At 48.7% G+C, this 17,513-nt stretch overlaps 1 protein-coding gene across 5 annotated transcripts in view; it reads right to left on the bottom strand.

The window, feature by feature from the left end:
* CHLSN (cholesin) overlaps positions 1-10,295 on the bottom strand; it is a 122,142-nt gene extending 111,847 nt beyond the window's left edge. The window contains exons 1-2 of one of the 5 annotated variants that reach the window (XM_017656356.3): positions 9,822-10,295; positions 4,249-4,378 (exon numbers count right to left, since the gene is read on the bottom strand). In XM_017656356.3, coding sequence (XP_017511845.1) covers positions 4,249-4,378; positions 9,822-9,919 — 228 coding nt within the window. In that variant the 5' untranslated portion in view covers positions 9,920-10,295. The other 4 variants (XM_073214921.1, XM_037008824.2, XM_037008832.2 and 1 more) reach the window with 4 other exon arrangements.
* Positions 10,296-17,513: the final 7,218 nt, after the last annotated feature.

The raw sequence follows: 17,513 nt of genomic DNA on the forward strand, positions 1-17,513 counted from the left end.
CTGCTCTGGAGCCTGGGACCTGACCAGCCATGGGTGGAACACATTGTTTTCTGAAGGAAAAGTGGTTATTTTCTTTCTAAAAGCTCCCTGTCACCATGCCCTCCAGACTGTCCCTGCTGTCTGGCTAATACCGCTGAGGCCTTTCTCCCACCTACTCACCAACATTTGCAGTGTGAGGGCAGGTGCCAAGAAAGTGCTGGCAGATTCCTTACCTGGTGCTGGTGATGCCAACTGCCCATGCTGGGCCACCCGCTGACAGCCAGTTCTCAGCCCAGGCACACTAAGGGACTGGGGCTGGCGACACGTTAGGTCCCTCATGTCCCTCTGTGTGCTCTAAAAGGAAGCCCAAGCGTGAGCCTCTTGTCTGTTACCAGGTGACCACACAGGCCAGCAACTTCTCCAGCTGCACCGCCTGAGGCACCACGGCCTCTCAGTGTCCCCGCAAAGGTGCTTTTTAAGTGGAAAATGCTCTGCAAACCTAAGGATTCTCGTGAGACGCACTGTGAAGGAGCCCACTCAGCACCCACTCAGGGCCGTCAGCAGGCAGAGCAGCTGCCACCCGGCTCACCCATCCAATCTCCAGGTGGCATCTACACCTTGGGCACCTGCCAAAGTATGCAGCCCCCTGCTGGCTCTGAGGTGGCAGCTGTGTTGATGCCATCCCACCAGGCCCTCCTCAGCGAGAATGGAGACAGGGGCGTGGCCTGCAGAGCTGGCCCAGGGCTCACTGCTGCTGAGCAGGCCACCCCTTTGAATTTTGTGGCCCTGACCAGTAGCCAGTCCTAGACAGGTTCAAGAACCTGAACTCCTATGCCCGGGCCCACAGGGAGGGTTTTAAAAAGTCAAGAAACTGGCAGGATAGGGTGAACTGTGAGACCCCTCTGGTCAAAGGCATCATCCTTAAGAGGAAGCCTGTGAGCTCCCCCCAACACTCGTGAGCCCCAATCTGGCAGGATCGAGGGACTGGGCTCAGTGCAGGGGCTGGGACCCTCCTGAGACCTACAGCGGGTCAAATAGAATGAGTGGGCAAGACACCTGGCAGCTCTTCCTTCTACCTAGGGACACAGGGATGTATGGGGGCATCACAGACAACCCTCCTCTTTGCTTCAGGATTGCAAGGCCTGGCAGGTGATTGGCGAGTGAGCTGAGCAAGTGCAGTTGGAGTGAACAGGTCCTCGCTGCCTGGAGCCGCTCCAACAAGGTACTAGGACGGGAGTACCACGCATGCTGGGCCAGATGCTGAATGGGAGCCCTAGCCCCACAGAGGCTGCCCAGGGGCCAAAAGCCCATCCCTGGAGGCTTGGACACCCCGATGCAGCCTTGGGGCACTTGCACTATGGAAGTGGCTGCAGAGACCCGCAGGTCTATCCCGATGGAATCTTCCAGAGGATAATACATGGCCCAAGTGGGACAGAGGCTTCTCTGTTCTCTGTGTGGATTCCAGAGGCTGTTCGGGGCCCAGGGGTGGTAGGGGGAACAGCCCAGTACTTTTCCACATGCTCCCGGGAGACAGGATGTGCTCTCCAGGCCTAGTCCACCTGCCCTCCTTAAATTAGGCGCAGCGTTCAATGTTCCTTCTTTACAAAATGCCTGACACTGCTTTTTTATAATTTCCCATGAGAACCAGAGGGTGAGTGAGAGAGAAAGCGTTTTTATTGGCCAAGCCCAGGATGCACTCTCCGGGATGAAGTGGTTCCGTTTCCTTGGGAGACTGGCCCCAGTGATGCAGGAAAGGTCTTCAAAACCCAACCCCTAAGCACAGTACCTAACCCACAGAGAGCCAGCTGGAAATGCCCCTGCTGTCCAGCGTTGCCCTGGGGGCAGACCTTCAGAAAGAGCGTCCGTGGCCTCCAGGCGGAGGGCTGCGACCCCTGCTGGCTGGTCAGTCTCCAGGCGCAGGGCCAGGGGCCCCACGCTGGCCTTCCTCCCAGGTGCATTTCAACTTCTGCCGGCTGCTCCTCAGGGCCACAAACCCTCAGCAGTCATCGGCACATGACTCTAGAAGGAAGCCTCTGTGCAAACCAAACAAAACTCAGGCATCAAGAGAGGGTGGAAGGAAACACCACGATTCTCTGCTTTCCACTTTTGCTTTCCAAATTTTCCAAATTTCTTTAAATCAACATGCATTAATAATGACAAGTAATCCTGTACTTTTAAAAAATTACCTGAACTTAACAAAAAGAATATAACTACTGACCTTAGGCAGAAATGTTAACCTCTGCCTCTATTTGCCTTAAACCCACAGTTTTGTGGGTCCTACCAGTAGCCAGCAGCCAGCAAACAGGTCATTAACAAAGAAAAGCTGGAAGCTTCATTACAAATTTAAAAACACCAAGGTGATTGTGTGCAATTCACTTGAAAGAAATTGGAGGAACCCAGAAAAAGCAGGAAGCAGAAATCACCCAAGAAAATCAGGTGTAACGAGGTTCTGTGGGACCTGGAGGTGGGCCGGACCACATAATAGGACCTCCAGTAGTTCTAAAACAACTGCTTTCCATCAGGATCTGGAAACCAAGATACAACTGAGACTCAAGTGGTGGGGAAAGAGAGGGTACCAGCAAATGGCCTGGGCAAAGGCATTTGCTAAGAGCCTGCACTCAGAGCCAGATGCAGTCCCTGGAAACAGCCGGGGTCCCTGCAGGACTTCTGTGCACAGGACAAAAGGTGCCGTGTGCTCAAATGAGCTTCCTGACTTAGCGGGTTCTTGACTAAAGAGAACGCAGAGCACGGGGTACCCAGGACAAGTCGGGGTTCTGGGCCCCAGCCTGGCTCCTCCCCCAACTCCACTGTGGTGGCAGCTGAGAGGTGACCCCCAGCTCCAGGTGAGCACAGATGTTAATACACAAGCATACTTCACAGCTGAGCAGCTCCTCTCCGCGCACATCCTGCACTCACGGCGTCCACCCCATGGCATCTCTGACAGGGCCACAGAAGGATGCTTTAGTCTACCCATCTCAAGAAAGTAGAGCTGCTTGGGCGGATGGAGCCCTGGAGTGATCTAGACCAGCCCTCATCCAACTGGGCACATGTACCCCGAGGGACGCAAGACTTGCCACAGGGTCAGAGCACGGGCGGCCTCCAGGAATCCCTCTAGGCTGCTAGGACCACATGTGCTGAACACTGTTCTGTGAAAAGGCTCAGCAAGGGTGTGCTTGAGGGGCTGGCAGGCACGTGGGCTCTCTCTTCTGCCTCCCGCTACACAATAGCCTTTCCCCACTTCATTTAAGAAAGGCTGTCACCCTGCCCTGGGCATAAAAACTTCAGGGGCACTAAACAAAGGCATAGTTTGAAATGCTGGACTTATAAAGCAAATGAACGTAATTAGCCAGCACCCAATCCTTGACCCATCAGGTGGTTTCCAATTGTTTCTTCTAAAACAACTGAAGAATGACCCAGTCAAGTTGCTATTTAATAGCGATCTTTAAAAATAAAGTTTGATAATGTACGCCAAAAATCACTTAACAGTCTCAGAATTCAATGAGTCAAGTAATATTGCTACAACACAAACTCCGTTCTCATTCACATACTTATGTGTATACAGTTCCTCCAGGCTGACAGCCATGTGAGGAACGGGATGAAACCCACCCCAAGCCCGCCCCCTCATGCAGTTACGGTCCCCATGGGCAAAAGCCACACGGCCTGCTGTGCTCCCTTGCGATGTGTGCCTCAGCAACGCTTCTTCATGGTGAGTTGTCAGAACTCATAATATCTTACGCCGATCTGATCAACTGCATACTAGGAATTGTGAAGACAGCTTAATATAAAAGAAAAATTTTAACACCCAGAATTCAGGGTAACAGAGAACAAATTTGGATGTATATACATATTTTTCTGGCAGATTTATGTTATGCCATGCATTTTTATGTTAAGGTGTGTACTCCTAAGTACAGATTCCCAGCCACACTTCACAAATTACTGTGTGAAGGGCCTCTCCTGTCGCATATGCTACACCAGCCTGGATCCTCAGGGCACAGCTCTGAAGCCCCAGCCCCAGCCCCTGCCAACCACCAAAGTCCCTTTAGTATGGCACCCAACACAGCAATCTGTAGATCCAATGGCGGTAGAAAGGCAGTCGTGGTGTTCCAACCTAAGACTCACTGAAATCCTTACCTGCCCTACAGTTGCTTGTAGAAGGCACTTGTAGCCTGTTCCTGCCTCTGCCCCACCCACACGGACACCAGCAACACGACCACCCAACCCTCCCCAGATCAGGAAACCAGGAGACAAGAATGCGACTGTGGCGCCTACCTGGGGGTGGGCCTCCTTGCTGCCTGGCTCAGCTTCAGGTGCCAGCAGGATCTCCTGTGCTGACGCCTTCTTCCATTTTTTGTTCTTTTTGTCCGTCATTTTGGTAACTTTTCTCTTCTGTTTTGTCATTCTGCAGCAAAGAAAGTAAACTGCTAAATACATAGGAAATAAAAATATGGAAAATAAATAAAAGTTAAAAGAAAGTCGAGCCCCTGATTTCATCACCTGTGGACAGCCAGTCCAGCATTCCGGTGTGTTTCCCGAGTATTTTACTTAACATAGCTGCAATCATACATGCATGATACAGTCCCTGTATTTCTAACTAAACATGAACACAAAGTTTTAAGATTAAGAGAAATACATTTTTAGTGGCAGTATCAAAATTTTCCAAAGGTGAAAATTAGGGAAATGTGTCTACTTCCTCATTACTAACTATTTAGAGTTACTTTTATTTTCTACTATTCTGGCCTAACTCATATTTCCCCATCATGGGATGCTGCAGCACTACACAGGCAGAGGGTGACTGTCACATGCCCTGTCACTGGGGCATTCAGTCACGCCAGGGGGTCTGGCACCGACTGGGGACACATAGAGGAATGCCATATGGGTGCCCGGTTATGACTGCTTTCTGAGGCACAGCAGTGGCTAGGACTCCACGGGTAAGAAGAGAAAACAACGCATGGACTCTAAAACCATGGCCTCTGTGCACTGTGCAATGGGGGGTCAGGAGGAATGGCCAGTGTCCCAGGACCTCGAGGCATGCTGAGTCGGGGGAGAGCCCCCCTTCCCTCCTCCCCTCCTTCCTGGGCAGCACTGGCTGAGGGTCATCTGAGGGATCCTGGTTGGGGGGGGTCCTCGGTGAGGATCCTCAGTGGGGCCCTCTGAAGGGAGATGTCTGAGGGCAAACATTTGAAGGCTGGATGCCCAAGGGAAACCTCCAAGTGGGGACGTCAGCTTAGGGCTAGGACAAGTGGAAGGCGTGGGGAGTGGCTCCTAATAGGTACAGGGTTTCTTTTGGAAGAAGGAAAATGTTCTGAAATTAGGTTGTGGTTGTGGTCACAGAACCCTGTGAATATATGAAGCAAAAAGGAAAACTAATCTCTCTCAAATTGTTTGTCATAAGTTTAAAAATTAATGCCCCAGTACTGCTTTTCCCCTCCTTTCCCCTAGAGGTAACCCTGTTTTACAGAGTGGTTGTGAGGACAGCATGAACATGTGTGAAGCACCTGGCACATCCAGAACCAACCTCACCAGCTTCCCAGGTGCACACATTTGCTGGAACAGTTGTTGAAAGAACCATATTTATGCCATTAAAGTAGTACATCACGTCTACCAGCCAAGGTTGAACTTGGCTGACTTCACCCTCTGTATCAGCACTATTTAAGTGGCCTAGCGTCACCATCAGAAAGCATAAGGCCCCCTACTTATAACTCCTTACAGGCTTTTCTGCAAAAAATCGAGTGACTCAAAACTTCTATAAAGCAATGCCAACATTAGTTTTCCCCATATTAGGTGGCAGGGAGGGAGCAGGTTCAGAAGAGCAGAGGGTGTTACATAATGATATTTACCACTAAAATTAGTACTGACTGCGAGCTTACCATGTGCCAAGCCCTGTTTCAAGTGCTTTACGTATATTAACTCATTTACTTCTTGTGACCAAAGAGGAAGGCACATAGATGAGGAAACTGAGGCACACCTATCAGAGTAGGAAATTAGTAAGGCAGAGCAAAAGCCACATCATTTGCACATTATTTAGAAATATGGAAGTAATTCCAGTAGAAAGAGCTAAAAGGCTAAACTACGCTGCCTCTAAAGAGTAGGACTCAGAGGAGTAGCCAGGGAGAGAGCAGCTGACTACTCTTTCTAGGTAAGTCTCCTAGTACCACGTGAGTTTTTTAGCTATACGCACACATTACTTACCTAATTTAATAGGTTAAAAAAATGTCGTTTTTTACATCAAAGATTTTTAAATTCTATTATTGAGTGTTAGCCAGAGAATGATGACAAAGATACCATCGCGTCTGCTGACAGGAGGGTGAATCGGCAGCCTTTCTGAAAGCTGATTTTATGGCATTCACCAAGCACTTCGGCTCAGTGATTCCCTCCTGGGTATTCAGCCTAATGAAATAATCATGGACAGAGATTCATATACCAGGATGGTAGTGACATTCTGTAAAGGATGATAATACCTCTAATCTTAAAAAGCTGAAAACATCACAGTTGCCCTACAGTGTATATCGGGAAAGCAAACGGCTCCTTCATGCCGGGAAATGCACCTACACAACCAGTACCCACTGTGGCCTCCCAGCACAGGAGTAAGAGTTCAGGGTACAACGGGAAGTTAGAGGCAGGGGACAGGCTGTGTATATGAAGTATGACTCCTGCTTTGCAAGAGAAACTACACATAAATATGCACAAAGGAAAAAACTAGAAAGGAATACATTAAAATATCAGCATCTTAGGGAGTTAGAATCACTAGAATGCTTGTTTTATTTCCTTTAAACTCTTCTGTAACTTCTACAACAAAAGCAGAAAAAAACACCTTATTTTAAGATAGCAGCACAAGTATTCAGTGAAGCAAACAGCTTCCCAACAGAAAGCTGCCCTCTAGCTTGGGCAAACGGGAGGAAGCCAGCTCAGGGCTAATGGGCCAGTCTGGAGGCACAGATCAGGGCAAGTCAGGTCAACAAGCTGAAGCAGCCAGGTCTCCAGGGCTGAAAAGAAACTCCACCCTTAAAGAAATCAGTCAGCCTACTGGAAAAACATGGTTCTTTAAATCTGAAAAGATGGCCCATAGCCCTGGATGTGTTCCTCACCCAGCGAGTCTAAGTTGCCTCTGAGGTGTCTTGGCAGGTTAGAGGTAAGGGCACCTCCCAATTCCCTGGGCAAAGGCCCTGAAGGAGGGCCAGGCCCTCACCATGCACAGCCCTCTGGGGAAGCAGTCCGAGGAGTCCAGAACCGCAGCTTCACTCCTGTCTGTTGGAATACAGGACTGTCCACGTTCTGACTTGCCCACTTTGACAAACAGCTTCCAGACTCCACTCTGCTGCTACCTAACTCTACTTTCTCCCTCCCTTGTCCAAACTCCAAACTCATTACTACAAAAACAATCATGCCACTCACCGAGCCCACCTCCCCTCAATCTAGCTCACTTGGCTCAGATTCATGGGGTCCAGCCAGCCTTGGACTTCCCCCAGACCTGCACTGTGCTGACCACGGCACCCCAGCAGCCTGCCAGCCTCACCGCACCTCACAGAGTTCTGGGCCTGGCACACCCAGCTCCAGCACCTGCTCCTGCCTGGTGGGAAAGCCCCCCAAAAGGCCTCACTTTGAATCAAAAGCCCTGAGCATCAGGGGATCTCTAGGGCTGTCAGCAATTCCCCCGCAGGTCCCCACTGCTGCCACAGGGTCCCAGATCACAATTTGCCTCTCCTAATCTCTGAAACCCTGACATCTCTTTCTGCAGCGGAGCCTGACACCTGACCACTGAGAAAAGCAATTGCAAGGGGACTCCCACAGATCCACACCTTCCCATGCACCCCCAAGAATGGCTCTGAGCAGCCCCTCCTGAGCCATGCCTCCTCCCTTCTCAACTCATGTTTCCCAATCTTAAGCCCCTCTCCACTCCACACACTCTATCCCTGTTTCACCACCTTCTGCAGCAAAACTCAAGAGCTGTCCACTCTCACTGTCCTTAACTCCTGCCCACCCCTTCTCTCTTGTGCCCTCAGGTTTTCGCCCACCACTGTCCCAACACCTTATTATTAAGATCACCCCCGTGAGCTGCAGACAAAGACTCTGTACCGGACCATCCCCAGCCAGGCTCCTCTGAGCTCTCTCTCTACTAGGCCTCAACCTTAACTTATGAAGACGTGAACAAAACACTAACAGAGCTTTTAACACCTCAAGGCCAAACCCCTACCATGACCCTGGCCTGTTTAAAAGGTGCCTGCCTGAAAAAACCCAAGGCTGCCAAAACGATCCAGCCGACATCTGAATAGAGGGCTTCGTCCCCCACAGCCACCTAGAGGGCAGAAACCTAACTTGCGTACATGTTATCCGCAAGCCCAGGTTTTCACAGGGACCGACATCTCCATCCTGTTTTGGGGATTTCCCTACTAACTCTGAGTGACCCCTTCCCCTCCTTCTCCCTCCAAAACACCCAAGCTCCTCCATACAAATCCAAGATGAGTGCAATTGACACTCTTTTCCCTTACTGCAAGTTACTCCCAGTTAACATCTATCCTTACTTTAGCTACACTCCGGCTTTGTTCACTTCTGCCAGGAAACCCCATGGCCAATTCCCAGCTCTCATCTCGCTAGACCTAACAGCAGCACTGGAGAGGTGCTGCTCCCCTCCTGACACGCTCCTTCCTCTTTGCTTTCAAGGCAGACACCACACTCTCCTGCCTCTCCTCCTACCTCTTCACCTCCCTGACCCCTTGACATGAAGGACCCTGCCTCAGTGTTCCGCCTACTCTCATTCCCTCAGCATTCTCATTTAGCTGTGTGGCTTTACATACCAACTGTATGCTGATGACTTCCAAATTTCCCCCTGAACTGGACTACTACACTGTCAACTCGTATACATATCACCAATACCCACACAATCCTCTCACACCGAAGTGTCAAAGTCCACATTCTGACCACCCCCTCCACACAGTTAGCTGGTCCTCCTGCAGCCGTCATCCCCTCAATAAACGGCCGTCTGGCAAAATCCAGATTTTAGTAATCTAAAACCTGTGGAGTCAGCCACAGCTCTGATTTCTGATACATCCAATAGAGCAGTAAACTCGGTTGGCCTTAACTCCAAAACACATCCAGAATTCGAGCTCACACTACCTCTACCATAAACCCGGGTCCTGCCACCCTCTCTCATGTGGAGTATTCAATAGCCTCTGCCCTGGCCCCCTGCCCTTCCAGTGCATTTCCCACACAGCATCCACAATGACTTTTAAAATACGAAGTCAAGTTTATAGCTCACCTCTGCAGGAAAACGTCCCAAGGCTTCCCATCTCACCTAGAGAAAAAGTCCGTGTCCTCGCCAGCGCCGGCAGGTCCCACGAGTCCGCGCTGCTCCGCGTCGTCCTTCCCTCACCTGCTCTCTCCCCGTCTCGCTGCTCACTGCGCTCCCATGTGGTTCACCTGCCCTCATGTCTCCCCCCTCCACCAGGGGTGTCTGCCAGCCACCAAGGTGTCTCGCTGTTTTAATCTTCTGCAGGGGAGCTAATCCCTCCTGTTTTTCACTCTCTCCCCCTCCGGAACGCGGGTCCACCAGAGCCGAGGCCGTTGGTTTCCTCTACGCAGGCGCCCGCGCGCTGACCCGGAGGCCGTGCGGACGCGCAGGAGGAGCCCACCGAGCTCTCCCAGGGGAAGGGGCGGGACAGGCAGGGCAGCGAGTGGAAAGACTGCGGAACGGCGGGGTGGAGGTGCGCAGCCAGCTGTCTCACACAGCCGGAGCAGCCGCCTACCTCCGCTCGCCTGCCCACCCCCAGCCGCCCGCCCGGCCCGCGCACCCACGCGAGGGCCTCCCCGCTACCCCGCGACCCCGCCACCGCACAACCCCTACCTACCTGCGCGTGGCCGCCAACGCCGGCTTCCGGCAAGCGCCCAGGGAACACGATCCCGCCCTCCGGAGCGGCGCCGCCCATTGGCTGAGGCCCGTTTCCATCTCCCTATCGGCCAATGGCAAGAGGCAGCCGTTCGGAGGCGGGCCAGGCGCGGGCGCAGACCGGTGGCGTTGTCTCTGGGCGCCGCGCTGGCCAGGACTGGCGGTTGCTAGGCGATCTCCAAGTGCGAGCGGGCGCGGTACGGCGCGCGCCGGGTTTCCGGCCGCGCGTGCTCTGTCCTGAGCATCACAGTCTCACGCGCGTTGTACAGGTGCCGGCGTTGGGCTGTGGCGGAGCTGCGTGCCCGTTTGTCCCGCGGGGCGGGCGTGCCGGCCGCGGTGGGCTGAGCTCGCCGCGCGCGCCTTCCATCCGAAGCGTAGCGCGCCCTCCGGTGGTAGATGGCGGGCCCTCCGGTGGGAGAAGGTTCTGGCAGCTGTTAAGTATCCCCAGCCCAATTTGCATTTAGAGATGGGGAAATGACCACAGAGTGAGTCTGTGGGTCCACTGGACCTGTGACAGAAGAGGACTGAATTAAATCTCTGGGTTGAAAATTTAACACTAACATTAACTTGAAGATGAACTCAAGAACTTTGTAACTACTAACAGGTGGCAGTTTCTCTTTGTTCTCCCTGTTTTCTGAGTCTCAGGGTCAGAGATAAGGCAGAAGGCTGATTTTGCAGAAGCCAAGCCACCCTGTCCCAGGGGCTTGAGGAGGAACCGATAAGAAAAACAAAAAGCAATTGGATCGGCCTGAGAATGTCTGCTTAGATCCTCGCCAGCTGCTACTTTCTACATCTATGAACACCACGGCCTCTATCCCACGAGTTCCCCTCTAAAAGCCCTAACTGCTGGTGCTCCAGGGGACAGCGGTTCTTTAAGCACCAGCCTGACGCTCCCCCACTTGCCGGCAGATTGATAAACTATTCTTTCCTTTCCTCGGAAACTTGTCATGGTGTTTTGTGGCTTGACTTTGCTGACAAGGACCGGTTTTTGGTAACAAATCTGAAAGACAAACTGAGGACAGGACTCCATTTCTTACCTGGCCTGTCAGGCTCCCTCCAAAGGGGAAGCCAGGAACCTCGGCACCATGGAAGCAGTACCTTATCCCAGGCGGAATCGCAGAGATTAGGGCCCTCCTCAAGTGTCTACTAATGGATGAATGAAAAAAGAAAATGTGGTATATCCACACGATGGAATACTACTCAGCCATAAAATGAAAGTATTGCTAATACATGTGACATCCTGGACAAACGCTGAAAACATTATGCTAAGTAAAAGCAGCCAGTCCCAGAGGACCACATATTGCATGATTCATCTATATGAAATGTCCAGAACAGGCAAATCCACAGGGACAGAAAGTAGCCTAGTGGTTGCCAGGTGCTGGGGGAGGGGGGCGTAAGGAAAATGCAGAATGCTCAGTGGGCACAAGTCTCTTTTTTGGGCATGAAAATGTTCTGCAGCTAAATGGTGCTGGATTACTCACTTTAAGATGGTTAAAATGGTGAACTTTTATGTTATTGATTTTTTGCTCTAATAAGTACTTGGCCCTCCTTTAATGTAGTTGTATCACCCATTTAAAGGGTAACTGTGTTCATCTGTTTGTCTTCAGTTCAAGGCCCACCCCCTGCCCCTGACATCTGTTGAGTTTCATTCACTATGTAAAACACTAACATGAACCCAGACATTAAAACTGCACAAGCAAGTCTATGCCAAGAGGTGGCATGCCCTCCCCTTCACCTCGCCCCCACCCCTCCCACCTCACCCATGGAGGTGCCCAGAATTAATTTCATTAATTTCTGGTTTATCCTTTTCTTTTCTAGCAAAAACAAGCAGATGTATGGATATTTATTTCTTCTTTCTTCCACACAAAAAAGCACATTCTTCCGCACCATGTTCCTTCAAACCATCAGTATATCCTGGAAATCTGCCATCAGTTTACAGACACTCTTTTTATTCCTTTTTACAGCCTCATGGCACTGCACAGGGCAGATTCACTATGGCTCATTGAACCACTGCACATGGCGTGGAGATCATCTCCGATCCTGCAATGACAAATTATGCCATAATGAATAATCTTGTGCACACATGTTTTAATATTATCAATGGTATACTTCAGGATAGATTCCTAGAAGTGAGATTGTTAAACATATATTTGTTTTGCTAGATACTGCCAAATTTTCCTAACGGTTTGTGCCATTTGGCATTCCCACCAGCAATGTGTGGAAATACCTGTTGCCTCACAGCCTTGCCAACAGAGTATGCTGTCCAAGATTGGATTTCTGCTAATCTAATCTGAGAGGTAGGAACCCAGTCTAGTTTTAGTTTGTGACTCTTCTAGCAGGAATGGGGCCGAACGTCCTTTTATACACCCAAGGGCCCCCCTTAGGTACTCTTTGTGTTAGCTCATGTCCTTCACCCACCTTTCTTCCTGGTTCCTGACCTTTTTCCCCTCAATGTTTAAGTTCTTTATATATTAGAGATAGAAACCTTTAACCGTGATCTATGTTGCAAATACTTTCTCCTAGTTTGTCATCTGTCCTTTGATCTTGCTTATGGTGTTCTTTGCCAGGCAGTGTTCATCACTATGAACATCCTCCTTCATAGCATCTGACTTTGGATCAGTGAGAAAACCTTTCCCCATACATGTTATACAGAAATTCACCCATGTTTTCTTTTAGTATTTGCCTGGTTTCATTTTTTACATTTGGATTTCTGATACGAGTCCTTTGTGTGTAATGTAAGGTATAGATGCAATTTTATCTTTTCCTAAATGGCTATCCAGCTGAACCAACACTTTAAAAAAAATCCATCTTTGGCCCCAGTGATTGGAGATACAGCTCTTATCACATCCTCGTTTCCACTTGGGTCTTTTCCCAAAGTTTCTGTTCTATGCTTCCAGTCCGTCTCTTCATGTGCCAGCACCATGCTGTTTCAATTAGCAGGTTCTATGGTGGCGTCACAGCAAGCGGGGCTGGCCCCCAGCTCTTCTATCTCCCTGCTGCTCTTACATGCTTAGTTTTCCATACAAACTGGAGTATCGACTTGTCCAGTTCCAGAAAAAAGTTAGCATTTTTACCAGGATCCTCTTGGATTTAAAAGTCATCTTTATGATGTGGAGTCTTCTTTCTGAGAGCAAGGACTGCCTTTCCCTTGATTTGTGTCCTTTTCTGCCTTTCATGAGTGTTTCAGTTTTATCTGATGCAGGTCCACATATATCTCACACTTTCTCCTAAGTACCATACTTTATCTTTACTTGCCATTGTAAGTGGGAATTTTTCTCTTCCATCAAATCCTCAGATTATCATTTATGGGAAAGAAGACTTGACTCCTGTGTGCTAGTTTTATATCGTGTTACCTTATGAGATTCTTCCATTGTTTCAGGAGGTGTGTACATTTTACCATCTTCCTGCTTCATGGAACACTATTTCCTGATGGCTGAGATACTGTAATCTCGTTTTCCCCTTTCCTCAGTGTTAATGTCCTTGAGACTTGGTCTCAGGAGCAGTACTATGTCTTCCTTCTGTCTCTGTCTGTCTCTCCTTCTTCCCGGCTCTGTGACTTTTATCTGTTGTCATGGCTTTCAATCCACATACACTAATGACTCCAAATTCTACTTCTAGCCTAGGCCTCTAAACTCTCAACCTGCACGTCTGCCTCCTGCTGGGCTTTACTACACAGCAGCCTAAGAACTATCTCAGACCCACACGCTCAGAGTTAAGCCCCTGATGTTCCTTCCAGACCTGTCCCTTCCTTATCATACCTGCCCCCTCCTTTCCTGTCTGGTAAGTGGCTCACAGGAGGCGGGGTGTCACCCTCACTCCTCGGCCCTCCCCCTGCACATTTGCCGATTAAAGCAGAAGGTGCAGTGGACTCTGCTGGTGCCTCTCTTGCCACCTCAGGTCACTTCAGAACCTGTGATGACCCGCTCCCGCATCTGCCCTGACCCATTCTCCACCTCACAACAGCCGGGAAGATCGTTTTACAAGGTGGATCAGATCACTGCAATATGCATTTTGAGGGTAAAACGTTTGCAATTTAAAAATTCCTTCAAGGCTTCCAGAACCACCCTGAGGCCTAGTGGATACTGGTCCTACTTGCTAACTGGAAGCCTGGAAGCTGTTTGCAGAACTGTGACCCACGTGATGAATGCAGCTCTAGGGATGCCCTCTCCTTGGAGCAGGGCGTCACGGCCACATCTGCTTTTGCTGTTATTTCTATTACCACAAAGTCATCTTTTGGCTACATAAGAAGCACTTGCAAATTTAGTGGCACCACTCTGGAATTCCTTACCGTGGTATTTATACTCTCAGAAGCAAATGCACATTTAGCCAGACTCAGCACTGTATACCCTATGTGTGCACAGACTCCTGGTGACGAAACTGGGAAGGTCTGACCCAGAAGCCTCCCTGTGCTCCTGCCGGGAATGCCGACTGAGCCAGAAAGCGGGGCTTGGACACCTTGGTACTCTTCTCACTGCACTGTCATGAGACTGGGCCGAGACAAAGCTCTAGCTTAGTCCAGAATGATAAAGAAATCTCCAAAATATAAAATTAGCCAGCTGCTCTGTCACCATGTATTTTTTTTTTTTGAGAGGGCATCTCTCATATTTATTGATCAAATGGTTGTTAACAACAATAAAATTCAGTATAGGGGGGTCAATGCTCAATGTACAATCATTAATCCATCTCAAGCCTAATTCTCGTCAGTCTCCAATCTTCTGAAGCATAACGAACAAGTTATTACATGGTGTCACCATGTATTTTTTAAAAGACCATTTTAAAAGGCAATTTTTGTAGCAATTCTACTACAAGAAAACTGGGGCCTTTAATGGATTCTAGTAAGAAGACCTCACCATGTGCATGAGGAGTGTGTGTGGATTCTACAAATGTGGGGTTTAGCAGAGCTCCCCAAACATCCTGAAGAGAGGGAGGGAGAACCAGGGGGTGATACACTCAAACAAAAGAAATTAAAAACAGCAAACCACCTCTTCACACAACATTTCACTAATGCCACAGCCTAAACACGCTCCTCTTTGCTCTTTCTGCAATACCTAGTCACCTTGTGTAGCAAACCACAAGTTTAAGGTTTTTATATCCATTCAGCAAAATAAAGCAAAGTAAAATTTATCTGGGGAAGGTTCACAGCAGACCAAAAAGAAAAGTCAAACTAGTTTCTTACCATGTCCCCCAACACATAACACATTTATAATACTGAATGTCAGAGATCCTGATTCTGAAGCTTAAAACTTAGTAAATTAAGAATAAGTCAGCCACTGACCTATTTCAGGTCTTGTCTTAGGCTTATAGCAAAGATTAAGTTTGGGAGGTTAATTAAAAATGTATTTAAAAACATCCCCAATCCCTTCCAGCATGAATAATCCACACACTGGTTTAGAGTGTGGATGGGCCAGTTCTATCATTCTTCCAGTGATACTGGACCCAGTTTCTCACAGGAACTGACATTCTCATGGGCCCTCAACCCCGATTCAGAGGAAGGCCTCAGGGACATCTTGTGAACCTGATACGGTGGTACACATAGCAGAAAGCTAGCAGCAACTGATCTCTCCAGGCTGCAGACTTAACACCAGACACCAGGAACCAGGTATTCAGGCTCGGGGCCCTGCCCAGAATGGCCCGAGCCCAATGCAGGAGAGCCAGGGAAGCCCCGTCAGCAGGCAGGCAGAGACTCTGCTCTACGTGGATGGGGTGGGAAGACCCAAGGCCTCAGGCCCTGACGACAAGGACTGGTCTGTTCAGCTTAGACATGGGCTCACTCCCATCGCCACAGACCCACGATTCCTCAAAAGATAAGGGCGAATTTTTGGAGGCTGACCGCACACTCACACGTCCAGTGGGGGAGAAGTGGGGCCACGGGCTGGGCAGCGCCCAGGAGCGCCTGCCCCCCTCTCAGAGGCCGCGGGCTTCCATCTGAGACTCTGCAGCTGGGCTTCTGAGTATTCTCTGCCCTGGAGGGAAGCTTGGAAAGTGAGGCACAAGGCAGCTCCTTGGGAACCTGCTGACAGTATGCTCACGCCCCATAGTTCCTGTGGCTGCTATATGCAGGGCAAGAAATGATGCCAACAGGTCATACAACTTGCTCAGGGTCACCCATCCAATGGCTGTGGCACAACTTAATCCTGACCTTTGCAACTCAAAAGTGCCTTCCTCCATGGTGTGCTTCTCAAATGTTCCCACCAAAGCTCCCCAGTGGCTAAGCAAACCCCTTCCCACTCCAGACAGAGGAAAACAGCACAAACTTACTGCTAAGTTTTACCCAAAATGTACCTGAACTTTTGATACTAAAAAAAGAAATCTCCAAGGATGGTACAACATTCAACTATCCATCAACATCATCTACCACATCAACAAAAAGGACAAAAACCACATAATCATCTCCATAGTTGCTGAAAAAAGCATTTGACAAAATTCAACATCCATTCATGATAAAAACTCTCAACAAAATGGGTATAGAGGGCAAGTACCTCAACATAATAAAGGCCATATATGACAAACCCACAGCCAACATTATACTTAACAGCGAGAAGCTGAAAGCTTTTTCTTTAAGATCGGGAACAAGACAAGGATGCCCACTCTCCCCACTTCTATTCAACATAGTAATGGTGGTCCTAGCCATGGTAATAAGACAACACAAAGAAATAAAAGGCATCCAGATTGGCAAGGAAGAAGTTAAACTGGCCCTGTTTGCAGATGACATGATATTGTACATACAAAACCCTAAAGAATCCACTCCAAAACTACTAGATCTAATATCTGAATTTAGCAAAGTTGCAGGATACAAAATTAATACACAGAAATCTGTGGCATTCCTATACACTAACAATGAACTAGCAGAGAGAGAAATCAGGAAAACAATTCCATTCACAGTTGCATCAAAAAGAATAAAATACCTAGGAACAAACCTAACAAGGAAGTGAAAGACCTATACTCTGAAAACTACAAGACACTCATGAGAGAAATTAAAGAAGATACCAATAAATGGAAACATATCCCATGCTCATGCATAGGAAGAATTAATATTGTCAAAATGGCCATCCTGCCTAAAGCAATCTACAGATTCAATGCAATTCCTATCAAAATACCAACAGCATTCTTCAACAAATTAGAGAAAATTGTTCTAAAATTCATATGGAACCACCAAAGACCCCAAATAACCAAAGCAATCCTGAGAAGGAAGAATAAAGCTGGGGGGGGGTTATGCTCCCTAACTTCAACCTCTACTACAAAGCCACAGTAATCAATACAATTTGGTACTGGCACAAGAACAGACCCATAGACCAATAGAACAGACTAGAGAGCCCTGATATAAACCCAACCATATATGGTCAATATATATATGATAAAGGAGCCATGAACATACAATGGGGAAATGACAGCCTTTTCAACAGCTGGTGTTGGCAAAACTGGACAGCTACATGCAAGAGAATGAAACTGGATTATTGTTTAACTCCATACACAAAAGTAAACTTGAAATGGGTCAAAGAACTGAATGCAAGTCATGAAACCGTAAAACTCTTAGAAGACAACATAGGCAAAAATCTCCTGAATATAAACATGAGCAACTTATTCCTGAGCACATCTCCTTAAGCAAAGGAAACAAAAGCAAAAATGAACTCATGGGACTACATCAAACTAAAAA

This window comes from Manis javanica, chromosome 10, assembly GCF_040802235.1.
Source record: "Manis javanica isolate MJ-LG chromosome 10, MJ_LKY, whole genome shotgun sequence".
NCBI lineage: Eukaryota > Metazoa > Chordata > Mammalia > Pholidota > Manidae > Manis > Manis javanica.